This window comes from Pollachius pollachius (assembly GCF_949987615.1).
Source record: "Pollachius pollachius genome assembly, chromosome: 3".
Classification (NCBI taxonomy): domain Eukaryota; kingdom Metazoa; phylum Chordata; class Actinopteri; order Gadiformes; family Gadidae; genus Pollachius; species Pollachius pollachius.
Genome location: NC_136936.1, coordinates 15,787,042 through 15,814,112, shown reverse-complemented (window position 1 = coordinate 15,814,112; position 27,071 = coordinate 15,787,042). Strand labels below are relative to the sequence as shown.

The following is a 27,071-nucleotide window of genomic DNA, read 5'->3' as shown; positions in this document are numbered from 1 at the left end:
TGCCGCGTGGCAATTACAAGCCTGACTCTTATCTGCAAGCTTGCGGCCCAGCCGGCGAGAGCCAGCAACCGAGCAGAAGGAGGCATGTGGGGCTGTGCTCGCAAGGAAACAACAGCAGTAATAATGTAAATAGGGACGGTGATTTCCTCCGTGATCAAGTGGAGGCAGCATGTGAAGTAGTTGTTCACATGTTCAGCCGTCTAAGGACAGTCCAAGATTCTTGAGAACCATTAAAGCATTATAAACGTTAAGTTGCGCCACAGAATATCCTTTTTTTAAAGGAAGTCAGATGATTGATCATGGGCTATTGTGGATAGTATGAAAATGTAGGTTTTTCTATTTCACTCAATTGGGGAATGGCTATCCGTTCCCTTAAAAAGGGAAGGCTTTCCTGTGAAGGTAATGATTATGCCATGGGACGGTCTGCGTGTGTCGCTGTCCAAACAACTGTCGGATAACTGTCAGAACTGGAAGATGCACACATACGCTAACACACTGGAAGGCGCACTCAGAAGAATCAACAAAGAGGGACAGTGTCAGCAAAGGACCAAGAAATAACAGCAAGGGAAATAGAACCGACTGCTGTGATAACAAAAGCTTTAAGTGCAATCATGTTGTAACTGCAGCAGCACAAATGAAAGTGCAGTCTTGCTTAGTTTAGGACCCCATACTTTTCTCATCGGTGAGTGAGAACTGTAGGAAAAAGTTAAATAACAAATCACGTAGTATACTCATATAAACTCAATCATTGTGTTTTTCATAGACTCAAAAAGTGTAGACAAATATCCTGCACTTTCAACATTAGTTTGAATTCCTAAACAGTAATTATAATTGCACTACTCCCCCTCCACGCTGCACTACTTCCATTTAATTGGAGGCATTTTTCTAAGCCCAGAGGTTTTCTGATTAACATATTCCATTACTCTGATTTCTTTAGTCATCCGCACCTGAAAGAGTGTATCCTACTACCATGGGAGATTTTTCCAGTCAACAGTTCTCCCCCCCCCCCCCATATGTCTTCTCCATATGTGTACGTGCTTGTTCCCAGACTGTTGCATGAATAGATGCACATGAGCCTATCCAATAGGAAAACTCATGCTAGACCCTATGTGAAACCAAATAGTCCTCCAAGGCAAGACTCCTTGTATATGTCTATCTCTATTGAGAGGTGAAAGAGGAAGCCCCACCTCAGCTATTAGATGCTAACAGCTTTGACCCCGACCGACCGAGGGAGATAAACGATACGTTTCTACGCCTGTGTTTAAGGTTGGATTGCCTTTCATCTGCAGAAAAAAAAAGAAAATTGGTGCTTTGCCAGGAAAGATTCCTGCTGATTCCTGAGTGATTTAATGCTCCTTTCTCAACGCTCAAACATGTTTGTTTGTTTTCAACCATTCAAACGCTTCCTTTTGATCCTTTTCTTTCTTCTACTTTCTGTCTCCTACTTTCTCTCTGCTGTCTCCTTCTCTCTCCCTCTACCTCTGTGTCTGTGTGTCTCCCCCTTGTCTCGAGTGGGAATTTCCGGGCCTTTGCCAAGCGAAGCCTATTGATTTATGGCCGTTGGGACAGGGGGACGCACAGATGGAGGATGGGGGGTGTCGGGGAGGCGAGGGTTAACCCATTTATTTACTCTGCTTTTCCGTTGCGCTGCCTAGCCGATGAAACACTGACATCTGGACGCCACTCTCAATGTGCGGTGGTGGCGCACGTCTGAGGAAACAGGATGTTTCTGTTAACGGCGTAAGTCATACAATTCTTTTTATGCTCTCAGAATGCAAACCAGTCGGTGGTGGCCGATCAGCTTGAGTTTTTTATCTTCTCCTCTCTTCTCTTTTCTCTCCCCCGCCCAACTCTCTTCTTTCTGTCTCATCTCTTCTATTCCTCCTCTCTTCCATTGTTCTATCTACTATTCCTCCTTTTCTCTCCTCAACCCTTCTCTCCTTTGCTCTCTACTCCTCCCCCATCTCCCTCTTCCTCCCTTCTCCCCCCCCCCCCCCCCCCCCAGCCTGCTCTCTACTACTCCTCCTCCCTCTTCTCCTTCTCTCTCCCCTCTCCTCTCCCCTCCAGTATGCTCTCTACTCCTCCTACTCCCCCCTCCTCACTCCCCGTCCAGCCAGCTCCTCCGTCCGGGCCTGCGCTCCAAGCGGGGTCCTCTCCACGGCCTCGGAGCCCCACATGTGTAAGTGGATACCCCCCCACCCCTCCCCCTCCCCCCGCCGCAGCCAGCCCACAGTAGGAGCTCACTCTATATGTGACTGCCTGCTGCCCCCCCCCCCAAACACACCTCCTTCACACACAAACTCACATACAAGCAAGCAGGCCTGCACACGCACACATTCACACATACACACACACACAACCACACACATACACACTCTCACAAGCACACACACGCTCATGCACACATGCAAACATTTACACACACGTACACAGTGTGTCTGTGTGTGTTTGTGTGTGTGTGTGTGTGTGTGTGTGTCTGTGTGTGTGTGTGTCTGTGTGTGTGTGTGTGTGACAGAAGACAGAAGATATGAAAATATCATCAGTAGACCCCAGAGCAGCTTGATTTCATCTCCCAGACTGCTTGTGCAAATAAGCATGGAAGCCGAACACACACACACACACACACACACACACACACACACACACACACACACACACACACACACACACACACACACACACACACACACACACACTTTTCACATGAGTCTGGAGGAGAGTTTGGTCATGGAGCTATGTAGCACTCCTGTCTCCCCAGCTTCTTTTCCCTGAATGTTTTTCTTGTTGCGAATCTACAGAGATACTTGAGTATACTTGGCCTGTTTCTTTATGAGGCTTAAAAAGTGATTATGGATGAAGCTTGGTATGGGGGAACTTACCAGGAAGAATTTGCGGGGTTATGAGCGGGGGCTGGCGGCATTCGGTGGTGATCAGGTGACAGTGAAAATATTGTCACTTTGGTTTGAGCAATCGAAAACTACAATTAAAACAAAGCCGTTTTTACTTTGATATTATTATAACTGCTGTTTCGATTTGCGGTACATTGCTGTACAGAAGCAGATTAGATGTGCTTTTTTACTTATTTTCCTACTTTTGCAGTGATTTAAATATTAAGATCTGAGGCCCAAACCCTCCTCTTGGACTGACATGAAGTCAATATTTAGCATTTTTCATTTCCCTTGATGCGTGAATATGAATAGTCATTAAAAGAAGGGGTTTTGAACACAGATGTTTAGATAAGGGAATCGCTGCAGCAGACTGGTGCAAGAGCAAATACTCTGTGAGTCCACAACGAACTGGACTGACTAAACTGTAGGGTCAGTGTCTGCTTCTGGAATGACAACAACTTTGAAGCGCCAGATCTGGTGCAAGAGGCAAAATAATTGTCCTAATTGAAAGAAAGGCTAGCAGAGCCACTGTTGGGAATAGGGAGAAGAAGAAAAAACTCAGATGCTAGGGATTTCTTCCCATTTTCAGACTTCAACTATTTTATGTAAATGTAACCAATTCATTTGCTTTTCTGGTCCTCGGCTTTATAAAAGATCAGCGAACGAAGGCTCTATTGTCATCCCCCCTCCACAGCAACACAATAGTCTTTCTGTGCTTAATTACTGGATGTAGGGGGACTAAATTGCAGGTTAATCATGACCACTCCTCTGTACACCGCGGCTCGGGGCTCCACCACTCTGCTGCTCTCTGGGCCAAGCTCAGGCAAACACCCTCAGGTGACCGCAGTCAAGTCCAACCTGCACTTTGGACCACTGCTCGGTCTGGGGGCCTTTATTAAAACATTTGCAGAGCGAAGCAAAGGAGAACAAACAGTCACAGGCAAACAAAGAGTTTGACGCAACACAGGACGGAGTAATTGCCTAAGAAAAAATGTTTTGAAGTAAAAACAGAACCGAAAGAGTGCAAACGAGGCTCCTTCTGAACGCAGCACGTCAACCAATGTCAGTGGGGTTTCTGGGAGACAAAGTTATTTGTGTTATATCACGGCATGACCAGATCACACAAACAGCATTCTCCAGTGAGATGCGTCATGTTTACCCCCAAACTGACAGCCAACGCCCCGCCCCCTCCAGCGTGGAGATACGTCCGCCAAAACAGACAGCCAACATCCCTCCACGTCCCCGCCAGGCCCCGGGGACGGAGTGAGATGTACAACCGGCCCGGGGAGCGTTTCCAAGGGAGAAGGAGCCACCATGATCACAAAGGAGACGTGTTTGCCTGACCTTTTCCCCGCTCCCCTTAATCTACCAAGTTCCTGGGGCGCCACAGTTTGTTGGGCCGCAGCTGACAGTATTTGCTCTTGCTTTTATAGGCTCTGTGTTTGCTTTCCCCTTCACTGGAGCGGCAGCCCGGCCAGCCCGGTATCTTGGTGGGGGTGGTGGTGGTGCTCTAGTGCGGTCGGGGTCCGGGCTTACCGACACCCGGGGCCCCGGGGCCCACCCAGGAAGCACCCTGACAGCCAATTGAGATAACAGATCTTCTCAAGTCGTTTGGTGCATTACACCTTTTCTTTTTTTTCTTTTTTTTTTACTGAGAAGGGTGTGTGGTTGTGCGTGCACAGGCACATTCAGCCTCCCACGCCCCGTCCCAAGCATACACACACACATACACACGCACACGTGGTCACATAATTAACCGTTGAGATTCCCCTGAAATCCACATTGAGTAATACAATTGTATTTAGTTTCGGTTACCTTTTTTTTTTGTTCCAAAAAAAAAGTCCCTACCAAGTCCAAGTATTGACAAAAGTTGGAATTAAAAGGCGGCAAATAACTATTTTTAAGATTTGTACAGGGAAACGAGTGGTTACCCATTCAAGTTATATTATTTGACAAACAACATCCTTTTTTTTATTGAAGAAAGAAAACATCCACAACCAGGTCGATTTGTTAAGCAATATCATTGGTGAATAGATAAGGGAACAGGAATCAACATTTGTTTCTTATCATGCAAAGTAAAAAATATCTTATTTGACTCTGTTCCGTTTTTTACCTACACCTTTGTTATTGGCCTGCTATGTGTGAGGGTGGGAGCAACTTGTTGGGACACCCGGATGAGCCCTTAGGGGGTTGGGCAGAGTTTTGAGGTTGGTACGGCTTTAAGAGTTTACTACCATCCTTGTGCTGCATTCACGCACACTCACAGCCGAAAGTTTAGAGGCCGGGCTAGCAGCACTGGGATTCCAATGGACTGAAAATGACGGGTCTGCAGAAATTTGCTTGAGAAAAAAAGAGGCATATCAACACAATCGAGGACGCGAAGCGACGTGCCTTAAATGGATTATTGTTGCGTGTAGTACGACGACACGGAATCGCGCGTGATCCTGATAATACGCGTAGACAAGTTGCGGACTCACTAGCAAAGACGACTCTGATCAAGAGTAGTAGAGGTAGACTGAGATTTGGGGACACACAGTCGACTTGCTGTTGTCTGTTTTCACGACCGTTCTGGTGACTGAAAAAACATGAGCACACGGGAACTTTAGAGGGACGTGAACTATGGAAGGGGTTCGCGTAGAGCCGTCATTTATTTGGAGCAGAAGGAAAAGATTTCCCGAAAATCAACACAAATAATCAGGAGGGTATGAGGGTCTTTTCCTTGGATCTTGCCACGGTTTTTCTTGTTTTTTGATAAGTTGTGGAACGTTTTGGAATGTTTGCGAGCTGCGTCCCTCCGCTTTTAGTTCGGCTGTTTACTACACTGTGCGCACTTGTGTTGTTGATCACGTTGGGACTGGGTTCTGAGCTGCGGGTTCGAGTCCGCCTCGCAGACGGGCTGATCACAGAGGAGATCCTCGAAGCGGACAGCGAGAGGGACGCGATATCGCTGGAGTTCAAACAGGGAGACGGCGCCCTCATTACGTTCGTCGCTGACTTCAAACAGGTGAGAACAATTGTTGTTTTGTGTATTCAGATGAAAACAAAAGTTGTAATCTTAATGATAATAATGTCTTCATCTAATCTTTTATCCCCATCCACGTACCTTTCTTGTTTTGCCACGTTCATTCATTCAATACAACTCCAAAGGCTGCAAGAAACCACAGCAATGGAGGTTGAACTACGATACATCATTCTCTCTCGTCGTTCGTCAGGTTCATAGATTTAAAACCAGAAATGAAACCAAAGTAGATCACGATAATACCTCCCTGGTACAAACACTATAATTCACATGAGTGAGGCAACATCTTAAAGTTCAGGGGCATGCTCATCCTATCCCATCTTCCCTGATACTTGTTTGTAACAGCGATGAGTGCCTTGGCTCTTGCACCACAGAAGTGCATGGCCATGACCCCATACCCCAAATGCTGCTCATGTGTTAAGGCCAAAGGCCATTAGCTGTCATATTCGACATTCTCCTACTTAGAAGGAGATCCAATAACACTCACACTGTGACACAGAACAACATCCGTCTTCTGGTGATGTGACATGTAAAACCATTATACTTTAAACAATGCGTCGAGAGAAACACACACACACACACACACACACACACACACACACACACACACACACACACACACACACACACACACACACACACACACACACACACACACACACACACACACACCACCACCACTACTTGGTAGGAGTACTACCTCCGCTTGTGAACAGCGATGGGGTAAGCCTAACCCATCGCCCCTTAAGGCATCATCGATGGGCTCCCTCACACAGGAGGGGACAAGCTGGAGAGATGTAAAGGGGGGAGATTAACTGAGGATTAGGTGGGCATGTCTGACCTCTGTGATCTGGACGCCAGCTTGACCAACCCAAACCTGCTAATTTGGAGTTGAAAGAGTTGGGGGACATAAAGGGATCCATAACCCGTGCCCCCGTGGTGGGTAGGGGGTCTGGAGAGCCCTCGTGTTGCCGTGCACGCTCACGTGCACACTCTACATCTGTTTTGGGTTATTGGAGTAAAACCGATGGAACCCCTTGCTTAGATCACTTTACTTTTCCGCTGCGTAATTTATCTTTTCCACTTGTAGGTCAAAGTCTCTCACTCCCTCGCTATTTTTGTTATTCATTCATTTTTTTCCTCTTTGTGCCTGCCTCACTCCCTCCCGGTTGGTCCTCCATGTGGTTTTCATCCGTCCCCTGTAGCAGTATCTCCAGAACTTGTGGAAAATTGGATGAGCTGTCACCCGCTGCTTGGATACTGAATTTACAGTCTGGCAAAACACATGCGGCCAAAGAGGTCTTTTTAACAAGGATGTCAACCAGCAGAGGCGTAGAGAGGAAATAATCTCAAATGTATCCTTGACGGATAACCAGTTCGGAATTTGGTTTGAATTCCAAATTTCATTCCTACTTTTTTGAAGGAGTCATTGACTGAGTATTACTGCTGTGGTGAAGAGAGCTTGGAGGTTTTTCTATGCATTTCATTTTCAAACTTTTTATTGGGGGGGGGGGGAAATATACAAGATAAGATATTTCTTGTATTGAAGATTCATCAGAAATGATTGAGTCAATGCCAATATTTTGAACCTCCATTGCTTCAAAGTTTGACATGAATCTTCATGTTCTCATGGAGGAAGTCGGAGCTGGTTGATGGACTATGACTCTCCACACAGTTATGACTTGAGCAGTACTATTAACCTGGTTGTATCTTGATTCATCCTTATGACTCATCCTTATGACTCAACTTAAAAAAAAAAAAAAAGATCCGGAAGAAATACTACAGAAATTTCCCATGTTTCCCCCATAAGACAGTAAAATAACCATTAGACCACAATGATTATGAAGGGTCTCTCTGATTCGCATCCAGAATTTTATTTAGCCATTAACTAAACATGAATCACTCTTTTAAGGGGATAAGCACATAAATCTTGCATCATTCAGAATAAAACTCAGATAATTAAAGTCCATCTCCCTGCTGAACATTGGGAAATGATAGCTCAAGGAAATGCTATCTTTGGTTCTAATTAAAGCCCATTTGAGATGGATATCTTCAAGTGAACTTATCACTTGTGCAACAGAGAGCAGAATCTAACATTACAATGATAGGGTGTCAGGAGAATAACAGATGTGGAGGGCCAAGCTGACTTCCTGTCTCATACGGTCACGTTAAAAGACTGGAGTGCTCCCTGTCAATGATGACACCGTGGTGTCAATTACAATGTGAACTGGCTGAATTATTCTTTTTTTTCTTTCTTCTTTCTTCATGCCGCCATTATCAACCTGATGACATTTCAGCCATGGCTGCAGGACAACTTTCTCAATACAAACTCCCATCAAAGCATCCTGTTTAACACACACACACACACACACACACACACACACACACACACACACACACACACACACACACACAATGTAATAAAGGTGGGGAGGATGGTATATGGGGGGAAAGGTGGCGTGATCAACTCTTTGTGACTTCCCTTTAGGATGTCTTCCCCATGGGACGTATTCGATACCCTGCTTGATAATCCTACATTTGTTGTCACCCTTTAGGCTCCGCCCAGAAGAAACAAAAGGGGCGAGCTGCCAACACAAGGCAAGAAGTTGTAAATGCTTTGCCATGACCCTTTCCACACTATCTGAACCATTGTTGAGAAGCCGTAAGTGGGCGACAGGCTTGTTATTCTGTGTGTCCACTAAGAAGTCAGTGTCTGTGCAAAGAGCGATGTCTGTAGTTTTTTTTTGTACATACGCTGTAAGGTTACCCATTCATTCCCAGGCAATAGAATTCAACGCCTACTTGTTTTGCTTCTGTGTGTTACTACTCACCATACCACACCTCTCTTCTCCAACCCTTCTTCCAAACCAACTTTGTCACTTGCACCAACTTGTTACGTTTTCTCTTTGTATGGGCAAGTGTCACTTTTTTCCTGGAAATTGATGCAGTCCGAGATAGCGTTGAGCACACCAGGGTACGTGTGGAATTCTCAACTGTGTGTTTGTGCTTTTTTGTAACCTGTTATAGACTACGAGCCGTTGATCTCATCAGCGTGGGTTTTTTATTTAGTTGCCACAAACAGGGGGACTACAGCATTATTAAACAGGCTGTGGGACTATTATATCAGGGTTTTTCACAGGAAATAAGAAGCTCCTGAATTTTGTTTTTCTGTTGAAGTAGCCTGTTTTTTTTTAAGCAAACGTCATGTTTACTAGTAATCAGTTAATGATGCACAGTTAGAAAATAAGAAAGGAGAACCTGGCATACAAGGTAATCTCATGTCATCTTTTACTTTATTTCATAAGGCCATTACTTTATTTCATAAGGCCATTACTTTATTTCATAAGGCCATGTGATGTCATCACCAGGTAGAACCCAGTGGAGATCAGCCTTTTGACCCTTTTCTCTGCTGCTCATTCGGCCTCCCGTGAGAAAGGCGTCCTCTAGGGGCCTCTGCCTGCCCCCTCGTAGCCTCCCATGGACCCTTGGCCCCGGTGGATTTCTTTCTTTTATCCTACACCCCCCCCCCCCCCCCCCACACTAGCACACCAGATGTCAGTCCCTCTCTGCTGCTGATAATGAACAGTCTTTCCATGGTCACTATCGCTCCAGAGCGAGAAGGGGAGGGCGTCCGACCACAGTCAGGCGGTGTGACATTGAATGACTTCTTGTAGAAATGTCTCTCTTCATGCATAACAACAACAACAACAACAACAACAACAACAACAACAACAATATAACACGTTGGGTTTCACACTCTTAATTCACAAAGTAAAGGCTTGGGCTGCACAAAGCTGCAGACAATGTTTTTAGGCTCACAGCTTACCAACGACGCTTACAAGGTGAGCCAATGTTACCGTTGTTACGGGTGATGATGTATACAGCCTATGATCTTGCTGTCTTTTTCTTCTCTGCGGCCACTAGGATGAGTCAAATCGGTCTCAACCTCAGTGCAGCCCTGCGGATGCAAACAAATAAACATGTGGAAAGCTGACTGTTTGAAATTTTTAGCTAATGTTTTTATCCAAAGTGCACATAGTGTTTGTCAGACCAACGTGCAGCTCTATACTTGGATTTTACTGACCGAGAATGATGTCTAAAGTAGAAAATACTATTAGTATAAAGCCTATTGTTTACGATAACCGTACTGGATTCGAGGACTCTATTTATTTTAATTTGCTCAGAAGACAGAAAGTGGTTTCAGAGTGGTAATTAAATTTCACAGAGACATTTGAAGCCATTCAATTACATTAATCTCTCTATAATGACTAATGTCATTAATATGTTCTCAATATAGTTTTGTTGATGTCAGGATATGAATGTTGTTTTATTTATTTATTTTCGGCATTATTCCCTTGCCGGATGGCATTCTTTTATTTTTTTCCTGCTCGCTCATTTCCTGCATGTAGAGTGCATCATAATTGCTCCCTTTTCAAGCTCCACAGCAATACAAAGCATTGAAAGATTAGATAAGGAGACTACTTTATCCCTGGCTGCACCGACAAGGCCACAGTTGAAACATGCAGCTACGGTCTGCACTGCTATATCTTTCAGCCTTGCGACTTCAGTTTCTTTCCGTTAGGGCTGAGAGTGGGCTTCATAAAGCGGACAGCTCTCTTTCAGTGACCCCCCGCCGGTGTTTGTGTTCCCCATTCACTGGCGGTGTTTGCTAATTGGATGGCTAGCTTGGACAGCCAGGTGTGACCAACTTCTAAATGTGACTCCACATTCCTGCCTCTCAGGGCCTCTGTAATTAACCCCAACTCCAGCATCGCTCACTGCTGCACCGGCCTCGCCCCCCCCCCCCCCCCCCCCCCCCCCCTTTCCTTTTCTTTGTCTGTCTGTCTGTCTCCCCCCTCCACCACCTCTATGCCTAGCTTGACTCCCCCTACCTGATCCTAAGTCGTACACCTGTAGGTTTGTGGTTTGACACGGCTCCTCGCCTGCTCAACCCGCCTCCCACCAGGCCAGCCCCCCTGGTTGTTGTGGAAAGAGAAACCCAGACATTAGAGGAAGGGGGGGGGAGGGGTTGCGGTATCTGTAAAACATGTGCTTCCACTACACCCCATCCAAACAAATAAGGCAGAGTTCTTTATGAAGTAGCCATTTTGAAGTAATCATTGTCCATCTATTATGAAGTCGAGCACCGCACTGTTTTCCCGGTTTTCAATTTGAGGATTTTTTTTTTTTTTCTCTCTGTTAATGTATAAACCAAACGCACTGTGAGTCACTGCACTGGTTTGACTTTTACCCTCACAGTGTGATTCTTTTGAATGATTTGTCAGAGCACGGCTGACCGGCAGAGCTCTCCAGCGGCAGTGAGCCACCTACATTATCAACAGACCGGGTCTTAGAGGGGATTGGGAAACAGGAAGGCCCTGGGTGGCGGGGGGCGGGGGAGTGCGCCTCTGGCTTTGTGTGTGTTGTTTGTGTGGTTGTGGATGTGTGTGTGGTCATCAACGCTTGCATGCAGATCTTGGAACAGTTAGCGCGACGTCGAGTTGCGGACCACTTGTTGCCGTTGTTGGAGACTGGGAGTCACACATCACAACATGCAGTTTAACACGGAGGGCTCTGTTCACTTGAAGGGTTGTTCGTTTTGTTTTTTTATCTTATGGCTTCATTCATACGAGGCAATCGCGGCTAAATGCTCCGTGCACAAAGGGTATTGGGCTAGCCTGGTTACTGCCAGAGACGGGAGAATGTCCACAGTAAATGCAATCTTTTATGTGTGTGAATAGGCTTTTGTGCACCGCCTCTTTTAATAATCAGGTCTGGCAAAAAAAACACCTAACCGCTGGTGAAATGGTCCCCTGGCCCTGTGCAGTGAAACAGGTCTCAGTATGACCTACTAGTCAAGTTGCTTGAATACACACTTGTGTTTGGCGGTTTGCCAATGGTGGTTTGCCTCTCTGGCCACATAGCCCTGCGTCAAGGAGCAACGCCGAAGAATCCCAACCAGAGTTTGGAGTATTTATAGTCGGGGGGGGGGGTGGTAACCTAACCCTAACCCTCTCTAGGAAAACTCTGTTAATAGTTGACTTTTTCTTAAAGATGGGCCCTTTTAGATTTCAAACATTTATTTAAGAATTTACTTACGCAAGTGTTTTTTTTCTTGCTGATGGTTTGCCTGCGAACCACTAATTTGATGTATTTATGTGGGAAAGGATTTCTCAAGGGTGATTCTGCGCTTTAGGCCTGTTTGAACGGAGCTATGAAACAGGTTGAAAATAGGAATAGGGAACCAAAGGCCTCTCAAACTGCACCTTGCAATCATTTTCTACACACAACTTTGTTTGTTTCTGTCTGCCTGTGTTGGACCATTTCTATGCGAATGTGTAAACACTGTGTGAGTTGGCATCTTGCAACTGAGCGCCTGTCCGAAAAGAGGAGTCCCAGTCTGTCCAAACAGCTGAATCTCACTGGTACCGTCTGTGTATTTTCAGTGCAGATGAGGTCACTCTTTAATTGCATTTTTTTGTTTTGACAAGCTGCACACTGGCTTCTATTCCTGCTGCAGTAGCTCCACAACAGAGCAAGTCTGACTGCTGATATCCCAGGTCATGGATAGTTGACTCAGAGTGTGTGTGTGTGTGTGTGTGTGTGTGTGTGTGTGTGTGTGTGTGTGTGTGTGTGTGTGTGTGTGTGTGTGTGTGTGTGTGTGTGTGTGTGTGTGTGTGTGTGTGTGTGTTCAGAATTCCTCTACTCTGATTGGTTTTAGGCCATACAGTAAAGATCTTAAGGCTCATAACTCGTCAAACTCATGAACATATCCACATACATAAACAAACAAACACGTACACATAGCATGAGAGAGAAAAGTAGTGGAACAGGTACTGGCATCTTTGCTGTTATTGACTAGCTTTCAGTGAAACAAAGTAGCTCCTCTATAATTACCCAGAAAGCCTTGGGGTAATCCATGCGTTTGACATGAAAACCCTTCCCATTCTTTTACTCTCTCTTCCTGCCCTCTATTACAGACACAAACACACACATGCACACATAGCGCCATGTTTCTGCAATATGGGAGGTCCTCTACTTATGTTCTTTTTATATGGTGTTTTATTTTGATGATAAAGTGTGTAGGTAAAATAACATTCCTCTTTAGGCTGGGTCTCTGCTTCTGTTTTAATCTCCTTCTCTATCTCCCTCACCATCTCTGTCTGCAGTGGTTTGTCACGAGCCACGGTGATATATATTCACATCTCCTCCTGACAACGTCCTTAATCAAACCTCGTCAGATCTTTTTCAGCACAGCATTGCGAGATCAGTCGGTGAAGTAAATATTGTGGCACGTCTCTGGGGGTTACGTGTGTGTGGTTGTTTGTGTGTGTTTGTTCATGCAAAAAAACTTTTTTTTTTGTTCCAGGTCACGATTGAGGTGGAAATTCCAGAGAATAACGTTACATTAATAGGGGCACATGAATCAATATTGGCTCTGGGCATATCAATATGTCTTCCAAAGTTCAGAGATTTTTGTGTGGTTATCCTGTGCAATGTGCATGCGTGTTTACCAGTAACTCTTTGACAGTCAAACATAGTTTTTAGGGAGCAAGATCAAACGAAAGTAAACCGCTGGTTGTGTGATAACCAACAGGAGGCGGGCCCCCCCCTCTCAGGCTGGGTCCGTTAACCACGTAGTTTGGAGAAGGTTTTTGAATGCGGAGCAAAGTGTTTTTGAAAATTTGGAGCAAAGTGCCTGAGGACTACAGTAGAACAAAGGCTCCTCTCTGGTGCTTTTTAATAGATAGGAGCTGTCTAAGAGTTCTTGAGGCCCCAGGGACTCCAGGGCCCATGGGGCCTCTGGGGCCTTGGAGCCTGTCCTCCCCTTCTCCGAGCTGTGTGAGCTGTGTGAAATGCGGAGGAGGGGCGTTTGGAGACAGGCGAGTGTGTAGTCTTTCGAGTCTTGGCCATGGAACTGAAGGTGGAGGAGTGTTTGGATGAATGGGGGAGATGAGTCCGTGGCCTTGCACTCTCATCAAACTTTCCCATCATGCATCGCTCCCTTGGAGACCTGCTTCGTGTCAGATCTCCCCTCATGCTCGCCAACAGCAACATGCACTCCACTTCCTTCAGGAGGGGCTTGAGAAAGGGCTGAGTGTGTGTGTGTGTGGGGAGAGCCGATGGAGACAGTAAACAGTCGGGGGCAGGAACTCCACACAGGCCGACAGACTTTGCTTTAATTATCAACAGGCTGTCGGATACAGCGGTACAGCTGAACACAATGTTGCGCTTTACTCTTTATGATCAGGTCTTTTCCAACATCTGAATGTCCTTCACATATTGAGCTGGGAGTTTCCGTCTGGCGAAGCACAGCATTAAGCACACTAATGACATTCAACGCAAAGCCTGGCTGGTGTTCCTCCTCTAAATTCCCAGATGATGTGAGCTGCTCTTGCACAGCACCAAGCTGTCAACTTGTAATTCTTTTATCCATTTTCCCCTGACCTTGTGTCTAATGTTTGTCTTTTTGTGTGTGTGTGTGTGTGTGTGTGTGTGTGTGTGTGTGTGTGTGTGTGTGTGTGTGTGTGTGTGTGTGTGTGTGTGTGTGTGTGTGTGTGTGTGTGTGTGTGTGTGTGTGCGCATTGCAGAATGTGAAGATATTCCGTGCGCTGATCCTGGGGGAGCTGGAGAGAGGACAGAACCAGTACCAGGCTCTGTGCTTCCTCTCCCGGCTCAACCACAATGAGATCATCCCCAGCGAGTCCATGGCCCGACTCAGACAGGTGAGCCAGCTGTGGAACACTGTTGTATCCTCCCTTATCACCTGTCCTGTTAACCTTCACCATTGTGAGCATGTTGTGAAAAAGATCATGCAATCAGTTGCATTTGTGGTCGAGTGGTAGGCAGTTCTCGCCTCCGTTGTTTGGTTCTCTTTTACCGTTATGAATATGTTTATGAAAATGTAAACTTCTGCTCGATGATGCTGCGCCATAATCAGCGCTGGTAGCAGTGTTGCTTCTACCCTCTAAACAATATTTATAAAGGAACCAAGATGTTCCAGTGAACATATTTGTCTCAGTATGCATTCCACTATTTCATATCTGCTTTGCTACTTGAGTGTTTGTGTCAATGGCAGACTCCTAACCAGGAGTCTGAGCGGCCGTTTTCTTTTCTTCTTATCGACATTATCATGATCCTTTCCGTAAAGAAAAACCCCCTGGCCATCCGGTTGGCAGAGGAGCGGCGCGGCCTTGAGCAGCTGACCATGAGCACAGCAGTGAACCTGAGCCGAGCGGGGCAGCTCAGCTCCCACGTCTACAACGTGTGCAGTGAAGCCCGTGAGGCCATCTACACCAGCCAGGAGGATGCCAAACACTGGCTTGACAAAGGTCAGCCTCCTAGTCCTTCCATGGAGGCTGCTCTATCCTTCATTGGGGTCTTAACGTTGTGTTTATTTCTTATCGCTTTCCTTTCTGTGGTTTTGCTCTCTCTTACTCACCCTCCCTCTCTCGCTCGCTCACCTTTTGTTTCTCACCCGTTCCCTCACTTGGTCTTCCTCTGTCTCTCTCTTTCTCTTCCTATCCCTCCTTTTTTTTCATCCCTCGCTATATCTCCCTTTCTGACTCTTTCTTTACTCTCTCTCCTCTATCTGTCTCCTCCTCTCCGTGTCTTTCCCTCCTCCCCCTATCTCTCTGTATCTCTTCTCTCCCTGTCGCTGGTATAATCCGTCCCCTTATCTCCCTAGCTGTCTGTCTTCTCCCTTTGTGTATCCCGACACCTATTTACTCTTTGGTTTGGGTGATAGGACTCACAAGTGTTATCTCTGCGGGTTAATCTTTGGGCCCATGGTTTCTTTCAGACCTACAATCGTTACTGTGCTCTTTGTGCTATCTGACAGCTCTTTCTCCCTCCCTTACTTATCTGCTGCCATTTGCATTTTCCCAAACTGTCCTCTCTATTTAAAGACACTGCATCCGTCAATTCAAAATGTAGCATTACTTTTTAAGTGCGACTTGTTTGTTTTTTATTGTAATTTATCAGGTTGGAGAAAAAAAGCATGATTAGCATATATTAGTTGTTGATACGGACAGATTTGCGAAAGGCCCCGCTATCTTAATGGCAATGAGGGCGCCAGACTTTGCAGGGTGAGGCGAATCGATATGACAGCTCTTTTATATGGTGACAGCACTGTTAGGCAGGAAACAATGTTGATGGTCATGGTTTACCAAGTACCAGAGGGCCCCGCTATCTTTGAGTGAATCACAGTAGCGTCTCCTTTGCATAATAAAGCCTCCCTTTTTTCTTCATTGGGCACTTTATCCCACTTCCTCAATAATGATATTCCCTCTATCCTGTGTCATCTAGTCCAAACATGATCGTGCGTGTGTGTGAGTGTGCGTGTGTGTGACAAGCACTGACGTGGTCTCCCTCTGCCTGCTTACGCCACCCCCCCTATAGGAGCAGAGGGCTCTGTGTTTGAGATCCTCCCCCAGACGGAGGACGTGCCCGGCCTGCAGCCCTGTCGCGTCACCACGGACCTGTGGCAGCCATGCCTGTGCGTCTACAGCCTGCGTCTGGAGTGGTACCCCTGCCTGCTCAAGTTCTGCCGCAGCAGGGACACCACGGGCAAGGGCGCCCCCTACAGGTGTGGCATAAAGAGCTGCAGCAAGGGGTACCAGTTCACATACTATGTGCCTCAGAAACAGCTGTGTCTATGGGATGAGGAGACCTAGAGAAGAGGGCCAGCAAGCTTCCCGCCGTCGAAGGGCAGTCTGACCTCTGGGGGTTGGAGTTTTTTGGGATTGCGGGGGATGACGGCCACAGATAGGGTGGAAGAGAGGGTCCAGATGCCGAGGCTCAAATTAAAATAATCCTATTCATTGTGCAAACAAAACTTCATTTTGGAAACAGAGCTACGGCCCGTACTTTAAAAGCCTCAAGGAATGACGTTCCTGAGTGGACTGTGCAGGGAATTTGCCAAGAAACTCTGATCAATGTGGGTTGGAATGAACCAACAAACTGGAGAAAAGAAGAAACATCAGTGCATATCGTGGAGGACTAACCACGCCGTACAGACGGGTTGATGCACAACTGGGCTGAACAGTGTCATTTCTGATGTGTCCATTTGGTTTCAAAGAAGTTCATAAGAGTTCTCGCAGAGGAAGATAAAACGGTGGATTAGCCCATCTGTGTAAAGAAAACCCAATCTAACCATGTCAGGAGTAACACAAGTTTAGAGCAGCTGGTGTGCTGTTCGTAGCATAGTAACATAGGCTGATGCTGTCTTTTATTTATTTAGGTTGCAAAGTGAAATTATGGAGAACTATTTTTGTACCCTTGTGGAAAGCAACCTCAAGAGATTCTTATGGTTTTTTGCATCACACAAGTTCTAATTTCATGTACTTAAAGTGTGCTTTGCCATCTAAGGCTGGGTTTATTTAGGTAGCGAAACATCTGGTGCCGCAGACAGGACATTGAGTCTTATTTCGAATATTCTTCACTGGGTTGCTTACCAAACGTCTGTCAAGGCGATAAAGAGGAATGGCCCTGATTCCTGATAGTCATATTTTTATTATTACAAGTTTCAAGTAAACCAAAGTCAGCCCTCCTTCAATAAAATATGGAAAGAGGGATGCCACTTTAAATTCTCTCCAATGGTCTACAGCAGTTGTGTTAATGCCAATACCAAACACTGTGCACACGGTATTTATGAGACTATACTGCCATCTTCTGGTTGTAGATGACTATTTCTTACATCATCATCATCCGTTGACATTGACGTTTACCATCGTCCTCTCATTCACATATACATGTTTCAGTAAGGATGCATTTCAAACCATTATGGTTACTGTGTAATTAAACAAGCACTTCTCTCCAACTAGGGGGACCAAAATCGAAATCCATCGTGTCTGCAGTAAAATGGTTTACGTGATGATTTCTTGTTTTATTTACGATGATCCAAAACATCGTTTCACATGTCCCTTCAGTATCATTGTTTCTGTATAATGGTGTTTTCCTTCCTAACTGAGAACCAAATGTTTGATTTCAATGTGTTGCCGATTAAGTGCCTTAACATTTCCACTGATGTGTTTTATATGTAATTGTAGAATAAATGGTTAAACATATTTTTCTATTTTTCCTCTAATGGGGAAAACACATCGATGACCCTGTGTTATTCCAGACATGTTTTACAGGAATTGTTGAAATAAAGTATTTTATTCAATGTATTCTTTGATTTATTTTACAAGTTTTGTCCGATCCAAAAAACTTTGTTTGAATGTTCATTATACATTTTGGGAAAACACTAAGCCAAGCACTGCATACACTGGATCGTAATGGTATCACCCAATGTAATTGCAATTTGCACATATGACCACAGTGTGTCGTTGTCGCAATGTTTTCGAGACTCGACCAGACCCTCCTTACAACGGAAAGAAAAACAACCGGATTCAAGTGAAATACTTCAACAAGCTGGTCGGCACAGGTATGGAGCACTTGATACCACAGCCCATTACCTTTTAATACATGGACCTGTGTTAACGCCGAGGCGAGGGATGCTGGAGCCGAGGAGTAGACCCATGATGCGTTGTGCGTTCATCATGTGTTAGCATCAAGGATCCCTGAACAAAAGATACTTATTAAAGCCATTTTACAAGGACGCGAATCGAGGTGAGCATCGAGGTAAAGGTTTCAATTGAGTGTATTGGAGGACTGATGTTGCGTCCGTCTGTCACAAGATAGTGGTCTGTTGTAGCGTTGGATCAGTGTAACTGTTAGCTTCCTCCTCCTACGTTACTAAGTGTACATTTTTAAAATGTCTTACATTTATTAGATTTATTTTTAATAAATACAGACCAATTCAGACCTTAGTCTTAAATGAATTACCTATCATTGCCTTATACAACGTGACTAACTATACTCCGCGTCCTATCTTTACACTTGACGTCTAGATTATATTTTATAACAACAATACACAGACAGCAGCACAACAATATAATCCCAATAATGATAAAGAAATCAAACATGAAGCATTTGTGAGGACGGACTAAAAACGACACTAAATTATTGTGGCAGTTGCAAATGGCAAAGTTAAGTCTCACACTTGCACTCGTATTACAATGTATTGCGGGGGAATGTGTATTCATCAGTCTACTGTCCCTCGCATTAACATCTGGGATGGTTTTCCATGTGATTACATCAAGTTCTTTGAACGCTTAAGCTATCTCACTCACTCGGGTCAACATAAAGGGTGTAGTCCTGCCCATTGAAATCCTTTCAGCTCATGGTACAAACGTCACAGAAGGGCCGTCTTCATCACCCCACCCGCTGTGAGCCTGCCTACTGTGGGGGCAGAGTTCAGCAACAGTACAGTACACACAATTGTTGCCCTTTTACAAATAGATTCCAACAGTGAGTCTCTGGACGTTGGCACGGCATGTACTGTAACTACTATTGTAAGGAAAAAAATGCATTCTTGTGTTGAGTTGTTTCTCTTTTAATTTTTACAGGAGAATTAATGGTAGATACTAATAAGCGGTCACCAACTGTTTCTTTCTTATCTTCAGCTCCAGGATGACTTCGCTGACTGCGGTTGTGCTGCTTTGCCTCTCTGGGTGGGTCACTCTTTACGTGATCCTTTGCAACATCAATGGCTCCCGGGGCTATGAATGGAACTGTCGGCTGGTCACCCTGCTGCATGGCGTGCTGGTTGTCTGCATCACAGCCTACATCGGCTATGTGGACGGACCCTGGCCCTTCACATACCCAGGTAGGAGGCCCGCATAGCGTTGATGATCACCCTTCATCGTGTTGTGGCTGCACTACGGTTTTTGAAAATTAGTACTGTCTAACAAAATGACTGTACATACAATTGTCTTATAGTTCAACTAATGTCTCTGATAATTGTGAGGCAATTGTGCGTGTAGCCATTTTGTAGGACAATAGTAGTATATAGTACAAGTAATAGGATTGTAAATAGGATTGTAAGTATTCAATCCTATTTTCAACAGTAATTTAATGATGCATGCTTTTAATTAGTATTCCACAGTCTTAAGAGCTCGATTAGTATTCTGGCTCATGACAGTACCTTGACACCCACCCTAACCGTTAGTTTCTCTTGTCCGTTCCATCCACAGGCACAAAGAACACCCCTCTGCAGATCAGCGCCATGGTGCTGAGCCTGAGCTACTTCATCTTCGACATGGTGTGGTGCATGTACTTCCGCACGGAGGGCCCCGTCATGCTGGCCCACCACACGGTCAGCATCCTGGGCATCATGCTCACGCTGTGGCTGGGCGAGTCGGGCGTGGAGTCTTGCGCCGTCCTCTTCGGCAGCGAGATCACCAACCCCCTGCTGCAGGCGCGCTGGTTCCTGCGCCGCACGGGGCGCTACGAGACGACGCTGGGCGAGGCCGTGGACCTGGCGTTCGTGCTGCTCTTTGTGTTCATGCGGGTGTTTGTGGGCGGAGCCATGCTGTACTGCGAACTGATCTCGCCCCGGCCGCGCTTCTTCATCAAGTGCGGCGGCGTGGCCATGTACGCCCTGTCCTGGGTGTTCATGGTGGACATCTGGCGCTTCGCCAAGCGGAAGTACGGGAGCAAGATGGCGCAGTGGAGAGAGCAGGGAGCCAGGAGCCTGAAGAACGGGGCGGTGGTGGCAGACGACGCTCATGAAGGAAAACTTGACTGAAATTCTGCAACTTTTTCAGCACTGTTTTTGTTGTTGTTGTTGTTGTTGATGTGGTTTTGCTCATTTTGACATGGACAAAGGGACCGCACATTTGTCTACATAACTGTAAACTGTACTGTACAAGTAATTTGAGAATATTGCTTTTGCTTCAGATGTTACCGCGAATACTGCTTAGTTTGGTCGTGCATAATGGCCCTTGACTGAAGAGGAAAGTATGTTGCACAAGGTTAAGAGTGATTCTTAAGAGGCTTATTTCAGCATCATTCCAATTTAAGGGACCATAGGTCTAATGACCAACTGGGCTGCTGGCTATTACTATGAATGGATGTCCCCAAGAGACATATTGTAGGGAGCGAAGATGTGAGAGATTATATTTCAGGATATAATTCACTTTCGTGTGATGACAGTGATACATAATTTGTGGAAAAAGTAGTTCCGTCATTTGTGAAAAAGAAATGTATGTGTGAAATCATCTCTGCCACAAATATTTGTCAGTATTCTCTTGAAGCCTGTGTTTGGTCCTATCACTGAAGTTCAATACACAATTTTTTTTCAAGATTTTCAATATTATCAATATGGTGCAATGAATAATCTTTTTTTTTTTTTTTACTTTTGTACTTATTTTTTTGATAATGACTAATTTGTACGTTTGTCTTAAAGCCTGACTCCTGTTTGTGTTGAGAAAGCATAGTGAGTCTCAAAAAAACTTTTTTGGCTTTTACAAAACGTGTTTGCTTTTGATCCTTGTTAAATACAAAAGAAAAACATTTATGTAATAAGGTTGGCTGATTTATGTTTGCATTGGCTAGTGCATCGGCAATGTATGAGAACACACGCATAAAAACCTATTGATGGTGTAAAGCAAGCGAGAAATATTTAATTGGGAGAGATAATATATCTTAATGGAAACATTTCAGAATATCTAATTTATGCTAGTGTCTCACCATTATTAAACGTTATAGTCTAGCAAAATGCTTGAGACATTACTGGTTCATTTTCATAGTGGACTTCTTCCATTTCAATGGTGCTGATGAATGGATCATGTGACCAATACTTTGTCTATATAGACAAGGAATGTTTTTTGTGCCTTAAAAAATCTGAATGTACTTACCTAAACATGTTGTTAAAGTGTTGTGATGTAATACAATTTCCTTAAAACACAAATGTGGGAGTAATAAAATGATTTTGATAACTTTTGATCATTTATGTAGATATTTTTCAAGTACTGTTTTTAGTCTCACAGGTGGTATATGTGTAACAGGTTCCTTTTCCATTTCAATAAAGGCTACCTAACGTGTCCACATGGTGGCATCTGTGTTCAAAACAAACGCTTGGAAGAAACTAAGGCAAAACAAATACGAAATGTTAATTACTGTAATCTTAGGTATGACAATGTTGCAACATGGTTTTATTTGGACAATTGTTCATCAGTACGGCATAGTATTCCTTTTAAAACTCTGTCTCACACACAACAACCAACTTGTGTGTGTGTGTGTGTGTGTGTGTGTGTGTGTGTGTGTGTGTGTGTGTGTGACACAGACCAATAAAGTGAAAATGTCAATTTCCTAATGACAGCTGTCCATCACAGGTCATAGCTTTTTTGCTTTGCAAGAACAGTGATATATTGATATTCATTACTGATGCAAACTGTTGATGGGAATCGCACTCGCCCTTATTATGATGTTCCTTGTTAGTATTATATATCATTATTTTATTAATTGTACCATCATCACTCATGTCATGTATTCATAGATGATACGTGCAGCAGAGTGTGATACATGCAGCAGAGTGTATGATGAAGTGTGATACTTGCAGCAGAGTGTATGATGAAGTGTGATACATGCAGCAGTGTATGATGCAGTGTGATGCAGAGCAGCAGAGTGGGATACTTACAGCAGAGTGTAATATATAGCAGGGTAGGATAAATGTTGCGGAGTCTGATACATGCAGCAATGTGGGATACTTGTTGCAGAGTCTGATACATGCAGCAGAGTGCAATACTTGCAGCAAAGTGTGCTACATGCAGCAGAGTTCCCATCTCCCGGCGGAAGTGGTGAGCGGAGCTGCGGACTCTCGGCTAGCTGGCTAGGGCGTTGCTAGCGGCACAAAGTGGGATTTCTGGTACCATTCCGTTAGTTATTTTACTGTAAAGGCACAGAAGATATCGAGAGCTCGAGTTGACTTTCTGGATGTTTCAACTTTTAGACGCACTGTTGTTTATTCGACTGTTGTGGGAATAGTGTATTAGTCCCGGTAGCTCCACATTACTAGCCTGCTTCCATCCACGGGGATTGTGCCGAGGATCGAGCGATTGTGGAAACATGGAGTCCAGGAGAGCTGCGCGCTGCTAGCAGACTTCTGGGGAGTTTTTTTTTGCCTAATGAAGACTTTTTGAAAGACTTAAGAAGGGGGAAAAATTCACATACCGATCCACATTCGTGCCATGTTCTATATTTATTCGGTGACCGCCCAGCAGGTTATTGTGAAGCGGACTTTCTTCCAGTTTTCCATCGATGCGGAGAACAAAGTTGTGTCCTGAAGCTCCTCTGTTAGCGGTAGCTCCACATCGCCAGGCGGCTCGCCCGAGAAGCTCTTTACTTCCAACAAGGACAGTTTATATTGATAATCTAACGAGCATCGTCTTCTGCATGATGTGTTGTATGGCTTTATGACCTGTAGTTGTTTCGCTAAGCTTATAAACACTATAACCAGAACTCGTTTAGACGAGTATTGTGAGGACCTCCTGTTCCCGGGAGGCTCGTCCAGACAGACAGACAAACTGGGAGTAAAGGAACCCCAACATCTTCATATCATCTAACCCACAGAGGCCACCAGGACGACACATCACTCGTAGCCGTGGTGGGAGACTACTTGAAGACATCATATTAAATATCGTATTATAACATATTTTCAAGATTTGTGAATAACTATTACGAATACAACCGAGACCGGGAGTGTTGTCTGGCAGACAGCTTGTCCTAGAGCTGAGCAACAACGGACCAGTGGACGACATTCATTAATAGATTAGACGACGTCCTGAAACCTTGGCCCACTTGAGACGGATGCCGGAGAAGTACATTGGAGGAGTTTGCCTCATCACGTTCTGGAAAATGTTAATCGGAAATAATTTGCTGCAAATCTAGATCCGGAAGCCCAATGAGTGACACACAGTCCAGTTTCACTGACAGGTACAGTACATCATTATTTGCATTGCATTGCATGCCACACACACACACACACACACACACACACACACACACACACACACACACACACAAACGTATGCTCCTCACAGCTTACAAACAAATACACACATTTATGATTATCCCAGATCATAAACAAACGCCTATTAGAATTGAAGCTATTGAAATAGTGACATTTTTCGATTGTAACAATGAGACTGAGTTCAAAGTGCCATGAGTGGTTTATTTTGAAATTCAGGTAAATTCAGGATGTAGTTGTTTGAAAGATGTAAATGGAGGGGGAAGAGCAAAGCCAGGACCATTTTGTTATAGCAGGACAATCGAAATGAACCTTTTAGAACAAGTTCACCTAGGCTTCAAGCCTTTAAAACATTCCTCTTCCTCCAATTAAAACATCTATTCACTCACCCAAAGCCTAAATCCAAATTAAGTAATCACTTTATTCTAGGGGTTGGTCGTGGTAGACTGGCTGCTAGACACTAGTGTTAAGGTTAGGGCGTTTAAACAATTACACATGGATCAACAAGCGGCCTGGCATGTTGTGGAGAATGTTTTCTTTTTGACTCCGATTTGACAGACTGACAGAGTCACTCTGGAATGGGATGTTATGTCATTTTTGCTACCTGAATCCCACATACCTGCAGGGAGGGAATCCAATTCATTGAGATGCACACGACTCTTCATCAAAACAAGCTTATTACACAGGAATACAATGACGAAGAATGTAACACTGGTCGTGAAAAACACAATTTGTTTTGGAAAACCAAGACCAGAATATAAACAACACAATAGTCCACTTGACCAAGTTGGATTTGAGTATGCATCTTTTATTGATCCACTGTGGAGGATAGGCTTTCAAAAACAAAACCAATTAGAATTTGCAAAGAACACCTGACCGTTGATTCTTTGGGGCTATTTAGAAGGCATACACAATGGCCAATGTTGATGAATTCAAGCATTTGGCATTTATTTCTCCATCTCCCCAATCTTGCTTCTCATGCCCCTTTTAATGGCATGGCCATTTTTGCAGTGGACTGTTTTTGCTTTGGTCTGAAGTTCCAGCCATGCACTGTGAACGTCCAATGGGGCTGGATGGCCCGCCGCGGTGACAGTTGAGTCTGCAGCTAGCTCTTTGTCATAGCGTTTTGCTGATCTCCACGTTTTTCCCACCCCCCTCCTGAGGCCCGCCCGGAAAGTGGTGCTGGTGACATCACTAATTGTAAACAATTGACTTGGTGGGTGCAAGCTAGCTGTCTATTATCCACTAACCTATGTCCACTAGTAGGTATGTCCCTGCAAAGTGGTCAGGGAACTGCTTCCTTTATCTGCATGTTGGAGAGAAGATGGTGGGAGGCTAATGCGTTGGATGATTGACAGATTGGACATGCATATTCACCAGATGCACATCAATAAGCCTCTTTCACTGCAAAGTCCTAAGCCTCTGCCAACTCCTAGACCAGTACTTTGTGGTCATAAGCATGGCCTACGTATTGACACATACTCAAATCTTCCTTAATAGAAAACTGAAATGCCTGTGTAAAGTCGTGTGTCTTGCACGCTCTTTATACTGGTAAGAGACACAGTCGTCAATTATTCTATTCACTTTCATCTTGCCATCACGCGTACATGGTATCGGACATCCATCGGCTGCCCTTACTGTTTCGTCATCACTAGAAACCTATTTTCCACATGCTTCCTACTACATACACGCTGGACTTATTGATGCCCAGTGATCAGAGCTTCTATAGATCTACATCTATGTAATATAGAGGTAATATAGAGGTATTTCCCTGCTCCATCCTCCTGCTAGTCTGCATCGATTCAGATGCAGCTGGATCAGCTGCTCTGACCAAGTGTGTATTGAAATTAGCCTCCAGCAGCACAAGAGTGCTCATCAGAAGTGGAAGAACCGTAGCCTCAGCATCCATTACTGAGTAGAATGCATTATAAGCTATTGATCAGTGTCTCTGTAATGAGTGGCGTCAAAAATGGATGCCTACGCCTTAATAATTAGGGCTGCAGTACGCACGGGGCTCGTTATGTAGTAGCCAGAACATGCATTGCATGCATTGTCCACCTATTCTTTGCTATCCACTTGCTCGCTTTTGACAACAGAGCAGTCTAGACAGAAACCCTGGAGCAATTTTGGAGCCTCACTCTAACCATGATGAAGGCGGCATATGACGCTGTCCATTATATATTTTTCCTCCTCAGAGGATCCGTAGCTAGTTGAAGCCACGACGAGTTACCCATGCAGGCCTCGCGGACATTGGGCGGTGAAAAGGTTATGACGCCAATCTGTGATCTTTATTTTGATCAGAGTATTTGATTGGATTTCAGTTTCTACTTCAGGTGTTAAGGCTCATCTAGTCGTATACTCATGTAATTTACGACATGCATTTTACCTCCTGAGCTTTATCTTCCACTGACACACACACACACACACACACACACACACACACACACACACACACACACACACACACACACACACACACACACACGTGCCTCCCCAGTCTCCGTCTGTGTGTTTGATTCCCCGTGCCCGTGAGCCCTGTAGGGATGAACAGGAGTCATCAGGCCGTCACAGGAGTGCAAATGAGAAGCTTAGGAAGACACTGGTCACACCTGGACGTCAGTTTGGCAGCCACACAACAGCTCCGACCATACTCTGTTTTTCACTAGGGCAAGCCCTGGCTGGAGCTCACAACGTCTCCCTCCCCCCATCGACTCCCCTTCACACAGCTTATCTATTGCTCTCTGGATCATCACTAATCATTTTAAATGCCCACTTCTCCGCATTAGCCTACATTATATCTTCACGTCAATGTCAGGCCGCGCTGAGAATTGACTCTGTATACAGCAGGGGCGATTTATTAACAGTGATAGTGTTTAGTAGAAGTTAGCATTCAGCACTTGTTTTCAGAAGGGAACTATGGGTTGGGTATGGTTAACTGTGGACGCCGTAGCAAGTACAGGTTCAGAGGAAAGTTAAGAACTTATTTTGAGTGTTGGTGAGGGGAGATGGTCATCATCGGCTAGCCTTACAGCAAATAGTTCATTGGATCAAACTTGATGAGGGCTTTCTATGAGGGGGGTTTGCATTTTCTCTGATCATGAAGGTGTCCTACCTACTTCCTCTGCGTTATTATAAGGTAATGCTGACAGAAGCATGTGATGCTCAGCCAGCCTACCCTTGGTGAAGGGTACTAGGGTGCTCGGTTTAGGTATGATTTAATGCAACTTAAAGCAAAAGGGATTGTGCATCCAAATTCCAAATGTGAATCCTTTAGACATCCGAGGCAAATTCTCCACACGCATAGAGTGGA

The 27,071-nt window shown here is 44.9% G+C and overlaps 3 protein-coding genes across 3 annotated transcripts in view; all 3 read left to right on the top strand.

Annotated features, from left to right (window-relative positions):
• Positions 1–5,157: 5,157 nt before the first annotated feature.
• oafa (OAF homolog a) lies at positions 5,158–18,025 on the top strand. Its single transcript, XM_079732423.1, has 4 exons — positions 5,158–5,892; positions 14,499–14,633; positions 15,059–15,239; positions 16,309–18,025. The coding sequence occupies exons 1-4, from the start codon at positions 5,662–5,664 to the stop codon at positions 16,581–16,583; spliced, it is 822 nt and encodes a 273-aa protein (XP_079588549.1). The 5' UTR covers positions 5,158–5,661; the 3' UTR covers positions 16,584–18,025.
• Positions 18,026–19,132: 1,107 nt separating this feature from the next.
• On the top strand, positions 19,133–20,970 carry tlcd5a (TLC domain containing 5a; the record flags this gene model as incomplete). The annotated part of the gene is made up of 3 exons (XM_079731371.1): positions 19,133–19,260; positions 19,416–19,618; positions 19,986–20,970. 3 exons carry the CDS (start codon positions 19,133–19,135, stop codon positions 20,537–20,539), a joined length of 885 nt encoding a protein of 294 aa, XP_079587497.1. The 3' UTR covers positions 20,540–20,970.
• A 1,645-nt stretch (positions 20,971–22,615) lies between these two features.
• arhgef12a (Rho guanine nucleotide exchange factor (GEF) 12a) overlaps positions 22,616–27,071 on the top strand; it is a 38,125-nt gene continuing 33,669 nt past the window's right edge. The window contains exon 1 of the mRNA XM_079733207.1: positions 22,616–23,727. Within this exon, the coding sequence (XP_079589333.1) occupies positions 23,696–23,727 (32 nt within the window). The 5' untranslated portion in view covers positions 22,616–23,695. The remainder of the gene's footprint in view (positions 23,728–27,071) is intronic.

Excerpts from the sequence above, each read along its gene's own strand:
- oafa (XM_079732423.1), top strand. The coding sequence starts at position 5,662 with ATGTTTGCGAGCTGCGTCCCTCCGCTTTTAGTTCGGCTGTTTACTACA. Across the intron at positions 5,893-14,498 it reads TCGTCGCTGACTTCAAACAG|AATGTGAAGATATTCCGTGC; the intron begins GTGAGAACAATT and ends TGCGCATTGCAG. Across the intron at positions 15,240-16,308 it reads CAAACACTGGCTTGACAAAG|GAGCAGAGGGCTCTGTGTTT; the intron begins GTCAGCCTCCTA and ends CCCCCCCTATAG.